Source organism: Chelonus insularis, unplaced genomic scaffold, assembly GCF_013357705.1.
Source record: "Chelonus insularis isolate UGA/USDA-ARS -01 unplaced genomic scaffold, ASM1335770v1 contig_399_pilon, whole genome shotgun sequence".
Classification (NCBI taxonomy): Eukaryota; Metazoa; Arthropoda; class Insecta; order Hymenoptera; family Braconidae; genus Chelonus; species Chelonus insularis.
This window is the reverse complement of record NW_023276554.1, coordinates 1,785,884-1,807,798: the sequence shown is the minus strand read 5'-3', so window position 1 is coordinate 1,807,798 and position 21,915 is coordinate 1,785,884. Positions and strand designations below refer to the sequence as shown.

General features: G+C 29.0%; 1 protein-coding gene across 2 annotated transcripts in view; it reads right to left on the bottom strand.

The window, feature by feature from the left end:
- Jupiter (microtubule-associated protein Jupiter) overlaps positions 1 to 21,915 on the bottom strand; it is a 50,746-nt gene that overhangs the window by 25,457 nt on the left and 3,374 nt on the right. Inside the window, exon 1 of one of the 2 annotated variants that reach the window (XM_035085248.1) lies at positions 19,136 to 19,546. The exons of the other annotated variant lie outside the window; for it this stretch is intronic. Coding sequence (XP_034941139.1) covers positions 19,136 to 19,176 — 41 coding nt within the window. The 5' untranslated portion in view covers positions 19,177 to 19,546. Of the gene's footprint in view, positions 1 to 19,135; positions 19,547 to 21,915 lie in introns of those variants that run through there. 2 annotated transcript variants of the gene reach the window in all.

The window sequence follows — 21,915 nt, the reverse complement described above, 5'->3', positions numbered from 1 at the left end:
AAATATGTGTCAGTAATACATGATATCAAAAAGAAAAAATTGTTAATTAGTTTTAATTATTTTTACTTCGCTATGCTTTTTGAAATTTTATTGCTGGAGTAATCAATAATGTTTATGGCTTTTCACGGAATTTTCATTCAAGTTATTTTTGCAATTTATTTGAAATATATACAATCCATTAAAATGTAAATTGGAATTACTTCTTTTTTGTAAAATTTACATTACAGTGAATTAGAACAAAAAGTCTATTTAAAATTCCTACTTTAAAAAAGTACTTGTTTTGATACCCACATTGATTTTTAAAGTTTCTTTTCTGACATGCTGACCTAGAGTATCAGAGGACTGAAAGATAAAGGTTTGCCAATTTTTTCTAATCTCTCTCAAATTTATTGGAGCCTAAATAAAGGACATGAACATTTAGTGTAATGAAAATTCTATATTATCAACACATGAAGGACTGCAGAAATAGATTTAATAAAATAAACATTATTGATGGTTTGGAAACTGGTTAGATTAATTCCAATGATTGATTGAATGATGCTTTGACGTCTCTGTTTAGAGTAAAAAATGAAAACATCACGACTTTTAATCAACATTCAGCTCCAAGCTTTTATTGTTATTGGAAATAATATGTTATCAACACAGGAATGAAAACGATCATTAAAAAGTTTAAAAATAATAATAATCTTCTTTACTGAATGTCAAAAACAACCACAATAATAATCCCAAGGCCACAACAAGTTAAAAAGCTTTTGGGATATGATGGCTTCTTCAAAAAAAAAGTTACAAAAATGATCATGCTTTCATAAACTTATATTCTCTGATTTATTTATTGAATTTCTCCTACCCCAAGATTAACTGATCAAATTAAAAGATAAACATTTTCGAATAAAATATATATAAAATAAAACTTGATCAAAATGAATCTATTCCTTGGTAGAAAAAAATATCAAAGTCTTCAGGGACTTCTTCATCAGGGACACTTTATCATCTTTAGTTTCATTCATTCAACCATTTCTAAATATATGTAGATGTTTTATTTCAGGTATTTCTATAAAAAATTTTAATTACAAAAATAATTACTAGAAGGATATAAAGAAATGAGTATGACTTTTTCCAGTTGATAACCTAAATGTAATAAATATTATTAGACAATTTTTTCATCTATCTATCATTAAATTATTCCTTAAACGTCTAGACACTGGAGCACTCATAAAGCAGGAAGTAATAAGGCACGATTTCGTTTATAATTCTCTCATAATTTATTATTATTGCCATTAAATAGCATTACAATTTATCGATCATAAAAGGCTTGATGAAGTGCGATTGAGAAGATCTATATGATATCAGAAACTCTCCCTTGATGATTTCAAACATTCATCAAAGTTTCATAAAGAAGAGAAATTATCAAAAGGAACTTGATAGATAAAATCTCTCACTCCTAAAGGAAAGCTCATGAGAATCGATCAAAAGATTCCAAGATCAATTATAAGGTCGCTCTGGAATTTTCTTGTGGTCAGGTGGAATTTCATCTGCCTTCTACTTGCTTAAGATCAAGGATACCTTGCCGGTAAGATCTCTAACAGTGTAAACGATGCCTGGAATTATTAAATAAAACAAATGTAGATCAATATGATCTATCTTTAGAATGACTCTAGATCCTAGGAAGTACGATAAAAGCATGTATTAGCAATTAAGCCAGATGTAAATGACAGAAATAAATAGTGTAATAAAAAATATTGATAGACGTATTGCAAAGCCCACCCATTGTGATTAGAGAATAGAAAGTTATTCGTGAAATGGTGAAAAGGTGAAAATGAGCGTCCCGGATTATACAACTGAACTAGTAGTCTTGATTGAACAATGATGGGAAAAAATAGGAAATTTAAATTCTATACTCAACAACCGACGCGTTAAGTCACGCGTGAACACTAACCATACGATCAATCGATGAGTTTGCGTTTATTTTCCTTTCTCTCATTTTTCTGTACTGAAGCTGCTCATTGATTGCATCTTCCCATTGTCCGGTTCATTAAAATAAGTTATATTGTATATAAACACATTTATCTACCACTTTAACTGGTCATATCTATCAAGCAATCCTAGAAGATTGTCTTGAAAAAGTCATATCTATCGAAAGTCTTTGGTGATCCAACTAGCAAAGGTCATATCTATCAAAAATTCCTGATCATCAAGTACCAAGCAAGAGGATCTTCCTCTTCAAAAACAATAATTGATCATAATATTCAGAATATTCTATTCAGGATATAGAATTAATCTTTATTTTCCAATCAGAATAAGTATTTATACCTAGAGTTACTTATTTTAGAACATTTATCCACTCTAGTCAATAAAGTCATTAGAAGTTTCAATTCATTGGCATCTTTGCTCATTTAATTTTATTGGTAATTATTAAAATGGTCTCACTCACTTCCTTATTGATTTTGAACGACATTCATATAATTCATGTTGATTAAAGTTTTTCTTTTATCTATGAACAAGCATGAATGTATAAATTATGATTAGAACCAATGATCATAGCAAGTAGTGATAGAGCTTTTAAGAGTATTTCTATGATTATTAAAACTTTTATTATAATAGTGATCACGAGATGGTTGATTATCAGTTAAACATCATCAAAGCTTGCTAATATTTAAAAAAAAATGATAATCAACGTTGTATAACAAGATAAAATTATTGAAGATGAAACGTTGGAGTATTGCGTGACTTTGATCGTTAAATACACACTGAAGAAATTTTCTGGACGAATGTAATTCACACAAGCAGTAAAACCCCAATCCTTTTACTAGACTATTGCACTGTCGTTTATAAATGTACCAGCACTAGAGAATTTATAGATTGTCTGGGGTTGAAATAGTTTTTCATGCTACTAGTTCATTGCCTCAATATTCAGCATGAAGAAAAATTTAACAAACATAAACTTGAAATTGGTTTCGATGAAGTCAGTAATTTCAATCACGTGAGGAAGCTTTCACACCCAGTGGCTGCTTGCGTGATATACTTTTGCATTAATCACTTTTGAGCACGCATTGAATGAAGGAGAATGAATTTTAAAACTTAAGTAGCCAGAAGAAGAACAAAAAAATGTATATGTATATAAAGTAAAGAGGGACAATGCAAAAATTGGCCAACTTTTTTTGCTCAGTTTAATCCAGGAAATTCCAACCAATTATTTTTCAACGACTTATATATTATTATGTCGTACAATAACTCATCCAATTAACGAAATTCTATTAAAATATTTCTTTCTTATTAAATTTAGAACTTTTGTAATCTGTAAGCATGCAAACAAACTTGCATCTTATCAAAAAAATCTAGCCAGGAAATGAGTACATACTTTTACTACTGAGATTTTTGATACGAAAAGCAAACATTTAAAAAGCAATCTAATTCATTAGAATACAATTATATTGTCAGAACTAATTGTTCAGTGAAAGTACTCAAATTATCTTGTATTACAAACTAGAGGAACATTCAGAGCATGAATTTTTTTGAGGTATTTATTAGCCCTTAGGATTATTAAATACCGTTAAATTATTCTTATTATTTAACTTATGTACTCATCTTGTTGTTTGTTAAAGTGAGCTTACTCTACAAAATGATTTTATCTTTCAAGGAAGAATTAAATTGAGTGAGTTTTTTATTTAACTTTTTTTGAAAGTCTAGTTTTTTAAGTTTCAACATCTTGATGCTCACACCTGCCTAACAGTCTAATAATTACTCCAATAAATACTTGAAAAAAATTTTTAACCACTAGTATTATGAAGAAGGAAAATGATAATAATTATTTGCATTCAACCAAAATGAAATATTCAATATTCATGCAACATCAACTTGAAATGTTTTATTGAATCCAAGATCATCAGCTCTTTCTTTATCTAATTATGATGATGTTATGCTATATGTTTCACGTTTTTACTTGAATTCTGTCCCAGTTATTTTATATAATTATTTTTATAAATTTCCAACTCTCACATCACTTTAACTATTAAAAATAAAAGCAACACATTAAAAAATTTATTACAAATGATGTATTTTATTTTTAAAACACTGGAAACATTCGGATAAATCACCATTAAAGTCAGCATTGAAGTGTTAATTTGTGTCACTTAAATGCCTCTGAAGAATGTCAAGTTGAAATAAAGCATGGAAATTTATTTTCTGAAGAAAATGTTTGTAATGATCAACATTCAGAGCATAAAACCAATTTTATGTAATTTATTAGTCTTTTTATTATCACGTAAAACGATTAAAAGCCGTTGAAAATTTCTTTGTAATTTAACCGTAATTTATTTCGAAGTTTAGAAATATGACATCTGTGATTTGAAACAGTAAAAAATACATCATGAGCATGACGGGATAACAATTCACGTCTAAATGCTTTCTCCTAAGTTATGTTAGCTACAGTGCTTTCTTTTCAAGTGTACAACTACTATACATTGATCGTGTGAGAATATTCATCGATCAATGATGACACTTTTTCCAGCAGAATAGTAGTAATATGTCACAGCAAGTGACGTGAAATAATAACATGCACGAGAGCAGACTACAACGTATGTTGATCCATGTGATTGATAATGGAAACATGTATAGTGAGATCAACGTAATATTAATTGCTTCACATTTCTATCTTCCATCATTGACACGTGTCGTTAGTCATTCTTTGTTTCTTCTTCAATAGAGCATTCTCCAAGTATATCTGCCAGTGGGTTAATGAAGCTCATGAAGACCAGCCTGGGCAATAAAACTCTATGTGAAAAATACGAGGAAATAAATGTGATAATTGTAAAGTTAGAGAAACATCCATTGCTAATTTTAAATACAAAACGATTTCTACCCAATGACTAAGCGAAAAACCACTAAACTTCAACAGCTACACCAAGAAAAGTCCTTCATGTGAAATCAGTTATTTTTTCCCCAAGAGTTTTGATTAATTGTCTCTTTTAAACAGTCCAATGAATTGAACTCATTTTTTAAATGAAATCTAACGTTTTTGTGCTATTGATTTATATGCTTCAAGTATTATCTAAATCACTGATGGATAGATTAGAAACGAGCTATAAGAAGTTTTGGTTGAATTTGACTCAATTTTTGTTACCAAGGTTCTACTTGTAATGTTAAAAATCATTTTCTCTTGTTTTTAAAGATTGAAAAAAATTCACTCCAACTCTTTGTTCAATAGATCATATTCTAATAAACAAAATTGAAGTATAAATTATCATTAGAATGATCATCTTTCTCATGGGAGTGTTTGTTTCTCTACATACCCAATAATTAAATTTAAATAAAAAATTTCACTCTCCAAACTCTGGAGAAAGAAAGTCATCTTTCCATAAACGAAATCAGATAATATTCAATAAAAAATTATCCATCAAAATCTGACAAGGTTATTATTAAAAAATCTTGTTAATATTTATGAGAACAAATGGGTTACTTAACCCTTTATTCCAAACCAAATTACTCACACCTGATAACATTTCCTGGCAACAAGTAAGTCAAGTAAGAACCTTCAGGATATTCAAATCAAATAGTCCAAATGAAATGAGAGTTTTTTTGAAAACAAAATCCAGCAAGAGGTCTGGAATTTTTGCTGGGTAATCGAATGAATGGGTTAAATGAAAAGTTTAAAATGGCACTGTGCCAGGATTCGTAGCATGCAACGTGTAGACTTGAATCCGGAAATAGGTGGTGCTATCTCTTGTCTGCTCTCTCGCGTCTCCGGTATAATTACGGGAATCCACGGTGCATCCTTTTCTCCTCCTTCTCTTCATCATCGTACATTCACCGTGATGCAAGCTAGGAACGTGCGCGTTCTAGTCGTTGCGTTCGCGTAATTCTGCTCCGGCGCAGAGATGAACAAGAAAAAAAAGAAGAAGATTATTAAAAGTATAAAAAATATATTATTTTTTTATGTATATTATAAGGTTAATTATAATGTATTTATATACACTATATTAATCTCTTCATCTAATTTACGTCGTTGTACATCTTACATTGTTTCAAAACATGTAATGATCAATAATGTAATGGCCATGATCTGACTTCCAAGGGTTAGCTACCAGGAATCACTGAAATTAATTATTACATCGTTGCTTGCAGGATGCAAGAAAAATAATGCTACGATAATCATCTTATTAACAAAGTCGCGCTCCATTAAGTCACTAAGGAAGCTCGCGCAACTACACCACAAGACTTCTATTACACTTAGCCATTGCTATTGGTTTCCCGTCGTCACGGACTAGAAGAGCTAGACTGATTTTTGATGACATCCTCTTGTAATTTAATGACGATTTTTTACTTACACTAGTCTATTTGTTGATGGTTTAGAAAAACAAAGACTACTAGAGGAGTTGATAAGTAATATTCAGTTAATCTGTTCCTGAATGTTTAGATTGATGTTTATTTTTCAAAATAGAAACAGAGAATTAGCTACAAAAAGGTTTTATACGATGTTTAATTTGTTTTATAGAGATAGAGAAGCTATCTTTATGTACTAATTAAAAATGTTCTTTGAAAAGTATTTAGTTTTTGTAATTTCTTTTTTATTTTTCTATCTTACTTGTTAGAAACAAAGTTTATTCATTTTCAATTAAGGTTTTTAATTGAGTATTTATTTATTTTCTTTCCTTATAAAATCTTTACTTGTGTCAAGAGAATTTTCTTTTCCTTCTAGAATAGTAAATTTTTCCTCTCTTCCATATCTATTCATTTATTCCACCACGAATAAAAAATCTGGTATGAGAAAAGAGATTTTTCATAAAGATGATAATGTTTTCATAAATTCTGAATAAAACTTTTTTTTTATGTTACTTGACTTACTTGACTTTTCTTTCTTTTAGAGAACGATAAATTTATTTTAAATAATTGTTTTTTTAAAAATTTATTTCACTAAATTGAATTTTTATTTAAAACCTTGTCAGATTTTTTTTAAATTCTGGAATGAAATCCAACAAATTTGCTTGTACTGGAAAAGCTTGGAGTAAAAATTACTCGTATATTAAAAATAAGTGGAAAAGAAATTGAAGAAATAGCAGAAAGTCTTTAAATTTAATAAAAATGATTTGAAAAGCCCAAGTGGAAATTTTTTCAGGCACACATTGAGTCCTAACCAGGCAGCATGCTCATCAATAGAATTTTAATGATCTTTAGGAATATTTGATTAAAGTGAAACTTGATCAATTCAATTGATCAATAAAAAGTAATTTAAAAATAATTTTATCTCACTCTTTTAAAATAAATTGGTAAAAATGACTGAAAACTAGTAGATATTATTGACTATCAGTCTTGATGTGGCTATTGATTCACTCAGTGGTAGACTTTGATATTATTTATCAATTTTGATTGATTTGATTTGCTCAAATTGTTTATTGATTGACTTCAGCATAATGATAGCTATTTCATAGCCAATTATTGATTTTAGAAACTGATGATCAGTGAATAAACAATTATTTCTCATCATTTTCACTAATTCATTGAGAGAAACAAAATTAACTCATTTTTACTACTTATTCATTTTCATTTCAGCAGCAACATAAGAACACTTTTGACCCAAAAATCATCTTAGTGGATTCACAAAACCTCCAACAATGGAATGTGTCATCAAAACTATACCCTTTCTTTATCACCGTCAGAAACTAGTTCATCTTCTGACCTCTTAATCCCAGCCGGAAGTATCTAACAATTCCTGCAAGTCCCTTGCAGCGAAATTAATAACAATAACCGTCATAAATTCATACGGATCGCATAGTTGTAACAAATATATCAAACTGCAGACACATATATCACCACGAAGAGAATTTGCTCGATGAATTACATCACAACAGGCTGTGTGAGTCTTCGGTCTGGACGAATCTTCTCATCGTATTATAGCGTGTAATCGATGTTTGCACCTCTAAGGTCAACGCACTAATATATTAAAGTTGCAGGTTCTCTTGCTGCTGTTTCTCGGCATCCTTATTGTACATATATACACCAATGGCAAAGAATTATTTATCGGCCAACAGTTGGCCGTCGAGTTCAAGCCAAGAAACTCAAGCAAGCGTTAACTCTTTTTAAGATAATAATCGATAGAAGCGATGCTTTACTTGTTATTTCACATTCTCACTAGCTACTCAACTCCTTACTCCTGTCTTAACTCTGCTTTACGATTACTTCTGAGCTTTACAAGTTATTTAAATACCTCCAATGAGTCGTTCCACTAAAATATGTGTCATCCAACTGCTTGTAAGCAGTCGATGATAACAACCATAGAAATATCAGGACTTACCTGAAACAAATAAAATTATATTTATTAGCATTATTTGATCAAGTTAATATACATCAGAGTCATAAATAGATATTATATGAGAGAAGAATTTCATGACGATTAATTAACATTTTTTTTCACTTTACTTTATCGTCAAGGAATGACTGAGTAATGGTTTCATGCAATAAAATCAATGTTGGACTGTAAATAAATAAATTGTTTATTTAAATGGTTATTTATTGAAGCTGGGGATTTATTTTCTGGTGAGAGAGAATTTTATTGTGGAATTTTATTTTACAGCTCGTTTAATCGTGGAATAAGATGACGTTTGGGCAATATTTTATTGGCCTTATTTTGATTTATTAATTTACTTTATAAAAAAAATATATATATTCATAATATATTAAGTTTATTAAATACAATTTAAGCTCACAATAAAACATATTTTAATTTCGAAAGCATTTTATTTTAAAGTCAAGAAAAAATGATAATTTTGGTTTTTTTTGGTATTTTATTTGCAATGACTAGAATATTTTTATTTTAAAATATTCTCACGCCAAATATTCTTAAATTGTATGTATTTTAATAAAATCACACACCATAAAATTTCGTCAAGAAATATTCCCTAAATTAGATGTTTCGAAATGCAAGTGAAGAAATAATAAATGATTGAATGAAAATATGGTTACCACAAATTTTTATGTTGTTGGCAATATGTACCACAATGTCATTATATTCTTAAATTACCGTCTAATAATTTATTTTTATTTTTTTACCATTTTTCAGGTAATCATTTAACAACAATAAATCCTATATACAACACCACATGGGTCATGGACTAGAAATCATTCTAAAAATATTTCTCATCTTCAACTAAATAATTTTATAATTACACAAAAAAAAAACAATTATTAGAACATTAAAAAAATTGTTAGAAATTTTTAAACAATCATCTCTAATGAATGAAATTATTTTCAACAAATAAGAGAGAGAGTCTTAAAATAAAAGATTTTTTTTTTTTGAAATATTTCATAAATCGAGGCCTATTGCAAAAGCAAACCATTGTCTTTGGACTTTTTCGTAAAGAATGAGTGAGTGGAAAGGTGTTAATTCACACCTTTAGAATCATGGATGCGTGAAAAAAGGGAGAAAGAAGTACTTCTTTCCTTGATGAATAAAATGAAGAGATTCATTGAGGACAGAAAGAATGAAAGAAAAAAATAGTAGTGAAAAAAAAAGAAGAAAGATAAAAAATGGTTGCCACGATGGTCGCACATATTAACGAGTGTGCACTATATATTCAACTTTATATTCACTTATGGGCACGCATTATGTCCAGTTATGTGGCTCCAATGTATGTGTTGTAATATCTCTCTATAACCTGATATGGAATGTATTTCGTAATTCTCTTTACCCTCACATTCTCTATAAAGGACAGTTAATGCCACTAAACAATAAATTGCTTATTCAAATGGTTACATTTAAAAATTTTTAAATTCACCTATCCTTATTTTCAGAGATTAATGTCTTCTCTGTAATCGTATTTCAGCATACATAAAATAAATATAAATTATTCTCAAGATATCTTGATTTTTTTTAAAAACTTCTTACTTTGTAAACTACACTTCCGATGCGTTGGAAATATGTAAACCTAATTAGGAAGCCTATTTTTTCTTTACACGCTTGTTAAAGTTTCATATCATCTTGTTTTTGATTATTAAAAAGAGTACGCTTATTATGAACTCATTAATCATTACATAGAGTTTAGATAATTAAACTCACAAAAACTGATTCTAATATTTAATCGTCATTTCCCTTTCGATTATTAAAATGATTTACTCATTTTTATTTAATACACAAAAACTAGTTTAACGACTTGGGAAATGAACGGATATTTATGAGAAAATAGTAGTTGACCATTACCTTCGATAATTATAATTAACTCAACTTGAGAATAATTTTTTTTTCAATTATTAATTAAAACAAACATTTTAAAAATTTTATTTATATAAAAATAATAATTATTACTTTATTTTTCGTTTATTTTGATGAAATAAATTTTAAAAATTATTAATATTGGCAAGTGTAATAATTATATCAATATTATATTATTAAAAATTTATCTGTTTTATTTTAATGAGTCTAAAGAACCTAGATAGGGGTATCTAGGGATAAAAAAAATTATTAACAAGCTAATAAATGATGTAATTGATGATTAGTGGACAATTTTTTATATAAATAATATGAGTGTATATTATTTATATAAATTAAGTTGCTACAATTAATTTAAAAATTTAAGTAAACTATTAATATTTTATAATTTGAAGTTTTCACTTTTATCGACATTCCCTATGACTGCTTGAAATGTTTTTAATTTATTAATGTTTAAAAAAACATTAATGATAGAATTATTAAATAACCAGTAATTAAATATTGAATAAAAAATATATATATTAAAGAATATAAAATAAAAATAATTTGTTAAAAAAAATATTACAACATTCCTAACACCATAAAAACTAGAAAGGATATATTTAAAATAATCAATCATACTCAATAAATCATATACCAGTCTATAAACAAGCTAAAAATCATTTAAATGAATATAAATAAATAATTTATTACCCATTGCAGATATCCCTCCACTCATTATCAAGAATAAAATACTAACAAGGTGGTTTTTATCCAAATAGAAAGGCCTGCACCATTATCTTAGCAATTTAATAATTAAAGTAAAGATGATTTTTTTTTTGTTAATAATAGGAATGAGAATTGGATTCAGGTGAAAGCATTTATCGCTGAAGGAGTGCCATGACTGTACGAAGCGGTAGAAGAAGACAGAATAAGAGAGGGATTAGATTCAAGAAGACTGCGAAAAATCGTATGCACACCGAAGCATGATTCCGGCCACAGGTACCTATCTCGAGCTCCTTTCCACGCGCATTAACTCTCAGGCCCGCTCAGCGAGAATTTTATCACGTATATAACCATGTGTGTGCACGTGAGACCGTCGTGGACACGTCAGGAAGAAAGAGCACGCAGTCAGGATCCCGTGAAGGGCATGACAACGTGGATTAAAAATCATAGATAATCACTTGATACTAAAATTTAATTCAATATAAAATTATGATTATTTTATTTTTAAAACATAACCGTTGTTCAATCATCATTATAACTAATTCAATCGCTTTTAAAACAAGTTTATGTCATGACCTTTCTTGTCATCTTCACTAACTGATATTGTCGATCTTTATAGGCCGACACGTGCACCAATCTCCAGTAGAGCATGATTTAATCTTTATGCGAGGTAAAGGATTTCTTTATAGCTTATCAAGCTTATTTGCTAGTTATAAATGATGGTATAGTTGGATATAGTCAAACAGATTCACTATTTATCGGTATATTGATGATGTAGTTGAATTAATATGCGATAATATTTAGGAAAATTGAATGGGTTGGAATAATTTAGCTATTACTTTTAATCAAGTTAGTCAAGTCATATTGTGTATAGGAAAGATTGAATCATCAACAAGTAGTTCAAGATGGTAGAGTCATTTTAGATTTATAAAGCTAAGAATTTTTAGGTTCTGAACAAGGACTGTTGAATTGGTGTTATCGTCCAGTCATGGCCTAGTCATTGCTCATGCTAGTTATGGTAGCCAATGATGAACCCATTGTGTAACCCTGCTCAGAAATAAATCATGATGATTGGGCCCTAAAATAAATATTTTGGAGGCAAACATTATGTTTAATACAATTGGAACCAGTCAATAATATGGTCTATTGGTTAATTCTGTGAATATGCTGCATCTTCCATCAGTTAACCTTCAAATGCTTTGGAAAATAACTTATCAATGAACAGAAAATTTGAGAAATAATTATTGGTGATAGTTTAATTGAATAAAATATGATTTAGTAAAAACAAAAAGTGATCTATAATTCCACCTTCATCATCTAGAGATGGGTACAGGATAACTCAGTGATGAAAATGTGTTTCTAGATTTACAACGCTAGGAATAAATCATGATAGTTTGCTCCTAAAATAAAGAATATTCAAACAAAACCAAATTGAGTTCAATTTTGAAACAACAACCCAGATGAATAATAAATAATGTATTCATGATTACAATCTCATAAAAATGTAATTTTATTCATAATTCATATTCAAAAAATTATACTCTAGTTTTATTTTTCATTAGAGATTTTCAAATCCATGTTTTACAAATCAAAATTCATGTAAAAATGACTTAATCTTCAAGAATGATTAATGTTAGCAACCAAGCATTAACTGATCTTCAATAAGCATATCCATGACTGATACAATCTTTATTTAGATTACATTATTTATTATTACTTCTTTTTTTTTTTTAAGTTTAAATATTGTTTATAAATATTCACTGTTATGAATACTTGATAACATTGATACTTGAATGTTCTTTGCTATGAAAGACCATAGTGGTTATTTTTTTGCCACTCATCATTTTCTTCAAAGTGTCTTTAAACATCTGGAAGTCATTATTGAAGAAAAAAAAGATGATGATTTAATGAGTTGCAATGCTTTAAGAGGGAAGTCATCGTTGCAATTGAACATCAGACAGTGTCTATTAACTGGGTCTAGATTTGAATGGAATTGAATAAACTCGAATAATCGTTACAAATGAAAGCTCGACTAAGAGGAATGACATAATACGTCTGGAAAAAATTAATAGTAACAAGCAAATTAATTTTATAAAAGCCAAGACAAATTCTCAGACTGAAATAATTATCGAGTTAATTTGCGGCACTTTTTAACTATCTTCAACAAGATCTTGGATAAAATACCTAAATGTATTAACCCTAAATCTTCTCTCCAACTTTCGAGACGAAAGAATTTCCGGATCAACGTAAACTTGCAACTCTATACGCCCTTACTCGGTCGCGTGCTTACAACAATTAATGACAATCATTGTAATTTAAAAACACACCCCCTTCTCATATAAATGAGCTATGGTTAGTGTAAAGTCGGTTCTCTTTAGAAAAGTTTCTTCTTTATTGCCGCTAAGTCTAGAGTCCGGTCTACTCTACAATTGTGATAAATTAAGAACATATTAATACCTGCATGTTATTATAGTAATCTTTGATTTAGATATGAAATAAAAAATAAATTATTATGTGTGAATATAATTGACCTACATTGGGATCATTAATGCCATTTCTTTAGATTAAATTAATTTAACTGATCTGATTAATTCTGATTTAAGAACCAGATTATTTTTTGAATTACATTACAAAGGATTTTTTTTTGATTTATTTTCAATTAAATAGAAAAACTTTAACCAATTATTTCTTAACTATGTTAAACATTTTAATTTTTATATAATAATTTTAAACAGTTAAATACAAGCAATGCATTTTTTTTAATGATTAAATAATTTATTGTTTGTTTTATTAAATTAATTATTTATTTATTATTAAAATGGGGATAATAATAGTAAATAATATGTTGAAATTCAAATTTAAATTTATTATTTTTTCTATATTTTTATTGATTTCCTATTAATAATCTAACTGCAATCTCACGATAAATATTTTTGTTTTAATCCCTTTATTCTAATTGAATGTTATCAATATCATATATATATACATTATGTATGTGTGAGATAATAAGTTGATCAGTATGGAACATCTTTTGCTCATTGAACTAGAATCTATTATTTACAAATCGATCAATGATTTCTAAAAGTTTCTTTTCGTTTGTTAATAAAATTGAGTTACATCGAAAGGAGTTTTGACTTTATTGAACATAATAGATTGTAAATTAAAATAAATAAATAAAAATGATCAGATAATCTGAGAACTGATGCACTAATCTTTATAACAAATAGATAAAATTTTTAATCCAATCACCAAGATTAATTGAGATTAAAAAAGAAGAGCAATAACATCGATAAAAATCGAAATTAAATTGTTGATTGGTTGAAAAATATGTTAATTATCAAAGTTAAGAATTGGGTTATAGATAAATCTATAAACATCGTAATGTTATGTTTGATATTCAGTATGTCAAGTTGGCGTAGGCAGAACTTGTTCTTATTATCAAAAAGAAAGTCCGCCAAGTCACTGGGAGCAACTCAAAGTAGACGCCGTCTTGTGTTATAAATATGTTGAGATATTATAAAGAAATAATTTACACGTTGTTTAGATGAACTCAATGATATTCAATATTTGCTAATTGACTTTTGAAGAGTACTTAACATTGAAAATACGAAAGTTGCAATATGAAGAATAATAAAAATACTTATATTAAAGGGAAACTGACCAGATAAAAGATAGTTTCGTGATGAAAATGTTCCGCAATGTTGCTCACAATTGTCATGTGTATAACACGGAAATTCCATGACCTCCATTTTGCTACAAAAATGCCCTGAATAATGGAGATATAAGCGTTAATTGATTTTAATTATTTGTAAAAAATATCCGGCGAGATATGGTTAAGTTCTGTGAAACAAAATATAAGAACGAAATAAAATAAAGTTAAATTTTTTATTATATATCCAACATGAAGTCATATAAATGTCCGGTTGAGTAGAATAATAAAAATCATTTTTAAATGTCCAACGAGATTGCAAGGGAGATCTATTATAATTGAATTAAATATCCGGTTAAAAAATCGAAACTTATTTTTTTTTTTTTTGTTATGTAACAATAGAGAGAATAGTGAATTGTTTCTGGAGTATTGTCGAGAGATAAACAATTGGAAAAAGTATTTAATACGATTGCAAGCAGAAAGTCATTTATCAATGACTATCTCGATACATAATTATCAATAAATACAGTGATAAATAATAATTAATCATAATTTAAGAGAATTAAATAAATAACTGTAAGCAATACTGCACAAAGGTGAAAGAATTTTTACCTGTATCTTTCTTATAAAATTTATGCAACAGAGATAAAATAAAAATATTAATTTGCTTGGAAATATATTGGATGACCCCAACATGACCATTTTCTTTAGTCAGAAAAAAATTTTTTTTTATCCAACATATTAATGTCTATCATAAATAAAATAAATGTTTATTTCATCATTCAGCTTTCATGATTATAATTAAATAATTATTTAAAATCAATTAGAAAATTTTCAATGGTAATATTTTTCATTGAATGTAGCTAAATTGAAAAGAGTCATTGCAAAAACAACACCTGAATATTTTTACATTCATTCAGCTATTGAATACCTAATGTTCCCAGTCATTTTAATAGATTGTTATGGTTGCACAAGCACGAAGAGATCTCTCAAAGTAAAATGTGAAGACTGTTAATCAGCAATTGATTGCAACGTAGATCCCTTGATGGATCCTTTATGTGTACATCAATGCCATTCAAATAGAAATAACACATATTAAAGCAAATCTTCATGGATCCAATGAACACTTAAGCATCACGTCTTGCTGGAATTTAGGAATTTTCTCAAATTGCCACCTTTATGGTGAATTCATTTTATCATCAGTTCCACATGTATTTTGAATATTTTCATGCTTGACTGTACTCCTGTCTGGTATTTTATGACGTTCAATGAGACTTGTGGCTCTTTTCGAGATACCAAAAAGCAGTATTTTACGACCATTACTTTTACAATAATGTTTCATTTAAATTAAAAAAATAAAAAAAAACAAATCACAAACTTGTTCTCTCAAACTACGTTCTTGGAAGAGCAGGCATTTTGTTAAATTATTGGATCCTTTTAATGAGTCTTTGTAAAACCATCATCGAAACATTATATATTCCATGACATGAGAATTTTACTATGCCACACCCGGTTAACTGTGCATGTAATGAGGAAATACGTGGTTAGTACTGTTTGATTTACTATACAAGTACAGATCTTCAAATTGTACAATATTTGCTTAGCTATTTTCCTAATTGTTCAACTGTTAAGATGCCTAAATTGAGTCATTACTTCATTTCCCTTTCTCTAGGTACCAAGCAATTGGATGGAAGAATAGTTTATTCTAAAAATGAAAAGTCAACTAGAGTTGATATCATAGCAGCTACAATAAAAGCTGTTAAAATTAATGAACTATTTTATTGGAGTGTTGATTCAAGTTTGGAAGTTATCATTTGTAAAGTAGGTCTGAGTCATCAGGATTAAAGACTTTACTTTTAATCATTTCATAAGCAAATAAATTATCAGTCTGATCATGGAATCTTAATCTACTTATTTCTTAGTTGGAAGAATATTCATCAACACCTACTTATGTTTTAATTGATTTAATCAAATAATTCATCATGATTTAAAAAATGATGTTGATCAAATTAGAAAGAAATAATAATGATTGCTTTCTAGAAACAAAAGATAAAATTCAATAAATTATATCATTCTGACTAAAAATTATTTCCAATCAACATAATTAGTTCTTCATAAAGTATAAAAAATGCAAAAACTAAGCAATGAATGTTGGGATAAATTGAAAACAAGTTTATGATCACTTCCATGTTGGTATAATTTACGTCTTGTAGTGTTGCTGTTGTTCTACTTGGCATTAACCTTGAACAAGGATACATAATATACAGAAGTACATGATTTTATTTTCTTGCTCCATACAATTATATAAAGATACTCATACGCATCTTAATGTTTGGCACGTTTCAAGACAAAGATGTCAAGCAGCGAAATAAACCGGATCAGTAATATACCAGCTTCTCGGGACACTTGATAATTGTGGGGCAATTAAAGTTCTTACCAGAGACTTTAATCAGAACTGGATGATTCATTTTCATCTAAATCCTCAATTCATTATATCTTTATTATTTGAAATTATACATCACTTATATAGATATGCATCATTTAATTCAATCATTCGTATCAACTTATATCATCATTAGCAACCTATCATTTGATAAATGTCAAAAAAGAAAGAATTTTGAATGAAATATTTTATCAGTCTGTTGATACAAAAAACATTTGACGATGTCTATACATTCAACATTAAATGAATGGTTTCAGAATAGTTGAGACAAGAATCGACATTTAACAAACTGAACAATGAGCTGCAACACGCGACTTTGCACACGTTTTATACATTTACTGATGTATATATATAGAATATGTGGAAATATATGAGTATATATGTAACGTGTAAATGACTTATCGATTACTACTATGTTGCGTGTTTGCACTTGTCTTTCTTCTCTATATCAGGTTGATGAGGTCATTCCACTCTCTATTTCTCTGCTAAAATTCACCGTTGTTGATGAAATTATACGATTGCAAATGATTTTCACAATCTCATGAATTTCTATCACGAATCCCCGTCAAATTGGACAATCAAATCGGCATTTCGTGTTAGGAAAATTTACCTCCAATCACCATCAAAAGGCTAGAGTAAATAATCTCTCGTGAGAATTTATATGTTCTCACCTGTTTTGGACTTTTCATCAAGATACTTCATTGAAAGCTTTTGAAGAATATTTACTTCATTTCAATCAAACCACAATAAAAATGATGCTTTGTTATCTTGGATTAGCTTTGTTGATTAAGTCATGATCCTGGATAACAATTTGAATCAAACCTTATGTTGGAATCCTGAACATGGTTGACATTATTTGCACTTGTATGAGAGAACATTCAGGCCTAGAAGATACAGTAGGACCAGGACCATTTTGTAATTGATCATCATTATGTGAAGAGTAGTCCTATGGTAGTACTGAATTATTATTAAATATTCCAATAACATTGGGAAAGTAGTAGGGAAACGTAATCAAGTCCATACATGGACATATTTCATTGCTACTCAGGACGACAGTGACTCAGACCCGCAGAGTTGCTTGATAGATTGGGCAACCAAGGATACGTTCGATTGTTTCATAAAACTATCCAATGGAGTCGAAGGGCTGACTGGTAATACTTGTATAAAAGCTTCTTATTGTTATTTCTTGGTTGCTAATATTTTTAAAATTATTTTTATCATTAACGATATTATCTAATGTTGTGTTTAAGTGGAATAAAAAATTTTTAATAATGAAAATAACTTGTAAGTAAGTTTTATTCAAATGATAAGTACCATTTCCACCGAAATAATTTTTTTCTTCATTCAATTCTCACCAATTATAATCTTTCTCGTCTGTAATGTCAATTCAACGACACATTCCTGCCCTAGATTTCAATCTCCCATTAATTCTATCTCCAACAAACCCAGCTATAATTACAAAACTTCCCTCTGCTTCAGCCTAAAACATCTTCTTTGATATCACCAACCATCGTTCTTCGTATAAATTAAAATTAAAATTAATATCTCAATTGACAGATCAAAGTTCATCAACTCCACATCTTGTAATTATTCTATCAACATTTCTAGTTGATTATTCTTTTGTCCCTTATCCCCTCTTATTCTCTTCTTCCTTGTAGGAATATTTAAAAAAGAAGAAAATACAATTCTAGTCAGGTACTTTCAGATAACCTTTTATACTACAAATAATTTATTTCTTTAATAAAGCAGCAATAAAGAAAATTTCTTTTCCCAAGGATTTCGAGTTTTATGCATGGATGAGTATCGACGGCTAGCAGCTCGACGAGATAACTCGTTTAACCCTTTTAACCCATAGAATTAACAAGCTGGGCTTCCGGCACGCGAGATCCTGTCACGAATTCCTCTCGGAGTGTGCCACCGATTTCTTCAATTGATCACTAGCACACATATCTCTTATCTTAAATTATTGGGCTATTTATTGCACAAAAATACCAACATTAAAAGCAACCCAACCTTTTTCCTACTGAACAACATTCACATGAGCTCTCGAAATGACAGTAATTCAAATGAATCCTTTCAAGTTTCTTTTTTTTTTTAAAAAAAAATGAAAACGAAATGAACAAAGGTAAATGCAACCAACCTGGTTTTAAACCTCTGCGTGTCGTCTTGTCCAGCCCACATTCTTTACCCGGAAGCTCACGACCAAGAAGAAGAAGAAGAATAAGAATAAGAGCACTAGATTCTCTCTCACCCTTTTTTCTTTTCTCAACAAAGTTCACCAGCACTTTTCCACCTTATGCACGCGATCAGGTCAAAGGTATCGTTCGTCGTCACTTTACCATAAAAATTATTTGACACAAAAATACAGTTGGTATCTTTAACTTGCTGCTTTGGTAGACTGCAGACACTGATCGTGTAACAAACTAGTCAAAGGGGCAAGAGAGATCGCGTGGTCGTGCGTCGCCGGGTCCTCCACGCGTGTCTTTTTCTCTCTTCTCGCCTTCTCTCTATCATCGCCTCTTACACTCGTTTATGCTGCCATCGAGAGAACCTTGAGTACTCGATCTTTCGCGGGAGATTTAAATTTAACGATTTAATTAATTTTCTAAACCATTTGAAATGTCAAAGTCATTTATTTATTGAACTCATTGAAAATTTTATTTATGTGTCTTCGTTCAAGGAACACAAGCAATTGTTTTTTTTTTTTTATTGGTATTGACGTTGTATTATATTGGGAAAGGCTTTGAAAGTTGATGAGAAAAGAAAACAGTTAGATATATCTAGAGGAAAAAGCTTGAGATTGGTACTGGTGCGTAGGCATGAATCGTAGGTGTGCCTCCAGACGGGAAGTGGCATCGAATAGGTTATTTTCCAGGAGCTTTGTCATGGAACCAGACCTCAGGCTACAATCTTACTTGAACATTACATGCCAATGCAGATGGCATAACGACGATAAGATATAGGTGTATATGAACAGAACTCTTGGTGTGGCTTTTGATGATGACTTGAATTTTGCCATTGGATTCAATGATCATTTTATTGTTTGTCCATCATTTTGTCTGGTAGACACTGTGTTCCATCTTATCTTTGTCTTGCCTTTCAATTAATATATCTCTGTTTCGTTGATGCGTTTGTGCTATCTCCAAGTCTGTCTGAGAGTTCAAAGCATTACACTAATCCTCTTGAGATAGCATCAGTTGGATTGATAAGAGGCAAGTGGGTAAGGAATAAATAGAGGAGTTCTAAAGGATCTTTGCTAGTATAAAAATGTTTATGTTTTATCAAAGAGTAATGTTGAGGTTTTATTGATAAGAAATAATCAATGAATTAAGATTAAACGATGTAAAAATGAATTTTATGATGTAAAAGAAAGAATTGCAATTTGTTTCAAGCTATTTTCGATAATAAATATTAGGATTAAACAGGAATAAAATAAAATAAAGTAATTTTTATGAAGAAATCATTTTTGCTGGTTAAAATATAAAATATTTTCAATAAAAGGTCTTTTAGAATATGATTTCTAAAGTTTTCCTTGACAAAAAGGAAAGAAAAATGTCCTTAATCATCAATTGACAATCTCTCACCATCATTTCCTTCCCATTCAAGATAAATATACACAACAAAAACAGTTTCCCATCACAACCAAAGAACAATATATTAAACATAGTAATTTAAAATCCTAAACACAAGATCAAGTTAAAAGTGATGATGAGCTGTTCGTAGAAACACATCATTACTATTAATAAAAACAAAAAGAATCCCGAGAAAGTAAAGGTAAGACTTGAAAAAAAAAAATGATATGCTATAATTTGATATAATGACAATGATAAAAATGTGCTCATAAAATAGAAACCACTCTCAATTGTTCATTTTGTAAGGTCAAGATAGAATATATTTGTCCAAGTTTAAATACCATACGTGGAAAAATCAATGAATAGAATTTATTAGAATATTCCTTAAAATAAAATTGACCATGAAATTCTGTACATTATGGAGCTATGCTATTGAAATGTAGATAAATAATAATCATCCCGGAAATTGAGGTCAACCTTCATGCTGAAGCAGAAAATCCGTTATTACAATTTTGTATGTCGACAAAAAATATTTTTACAAATAAATAAATAAATGTAAAGACAACAAAAAAAACTCGTGTAATCAAGATTGATTAGAAAAGATAATTTTTCCGTTAATTCACAGGTAAAATAAGATGTAGGAAATAAATAGGAGATAAATTGATATTAAATTTACACGCAATTGAAAGAGATTTTGAAACTTTAATTCACTATTTGTGAGAATATAATTCATTTCTCGAGTATAAATATCGAATACCATGATAAATCGAGATAAGAACAGCAACATTTGATGTTGGAATCAGGTTCACTTGGCAGCAATATAAACTTTTTCCTGTAAAATCTGATTGAGATCAATGCATTGAAGACTCTGGGTGTACATAGTCTAACATATGTGTTATCAGAGCAGTAGACAGCAGCGAAAGGAACGCAATCTCACACCTGAGTTTAATCGTTCAGGCGAATCGTTACAAATTGCGACGTGTTATTTGTAAATATCATTAATTCACAGCGATAATTCACTTTAAATCTTGTGTCTGCTATTTTATTTCGTAGATTTGAATTGACATTTTTGATTCAATTTCCATGGAAAAATTTTGCAGATGAAAAATATTGATGGGAAATAAAAAATAAAGATCACTTTGATTGATATTCATGTCAAGGAATAGATGCAATAAGTCATGACTTTAACAAGCTTAACTGTAATTAGATGAAGTATTTTCAGCGATGCAAAAATAAAAGTAATTGAATTTTAATCATTAACATAATTTTTGTAATATACATTTAAATATCTTATTATTTTTTTAATATTTAAAATTGAATTAATTGTTTTAAAGAAGTTGGATCAACT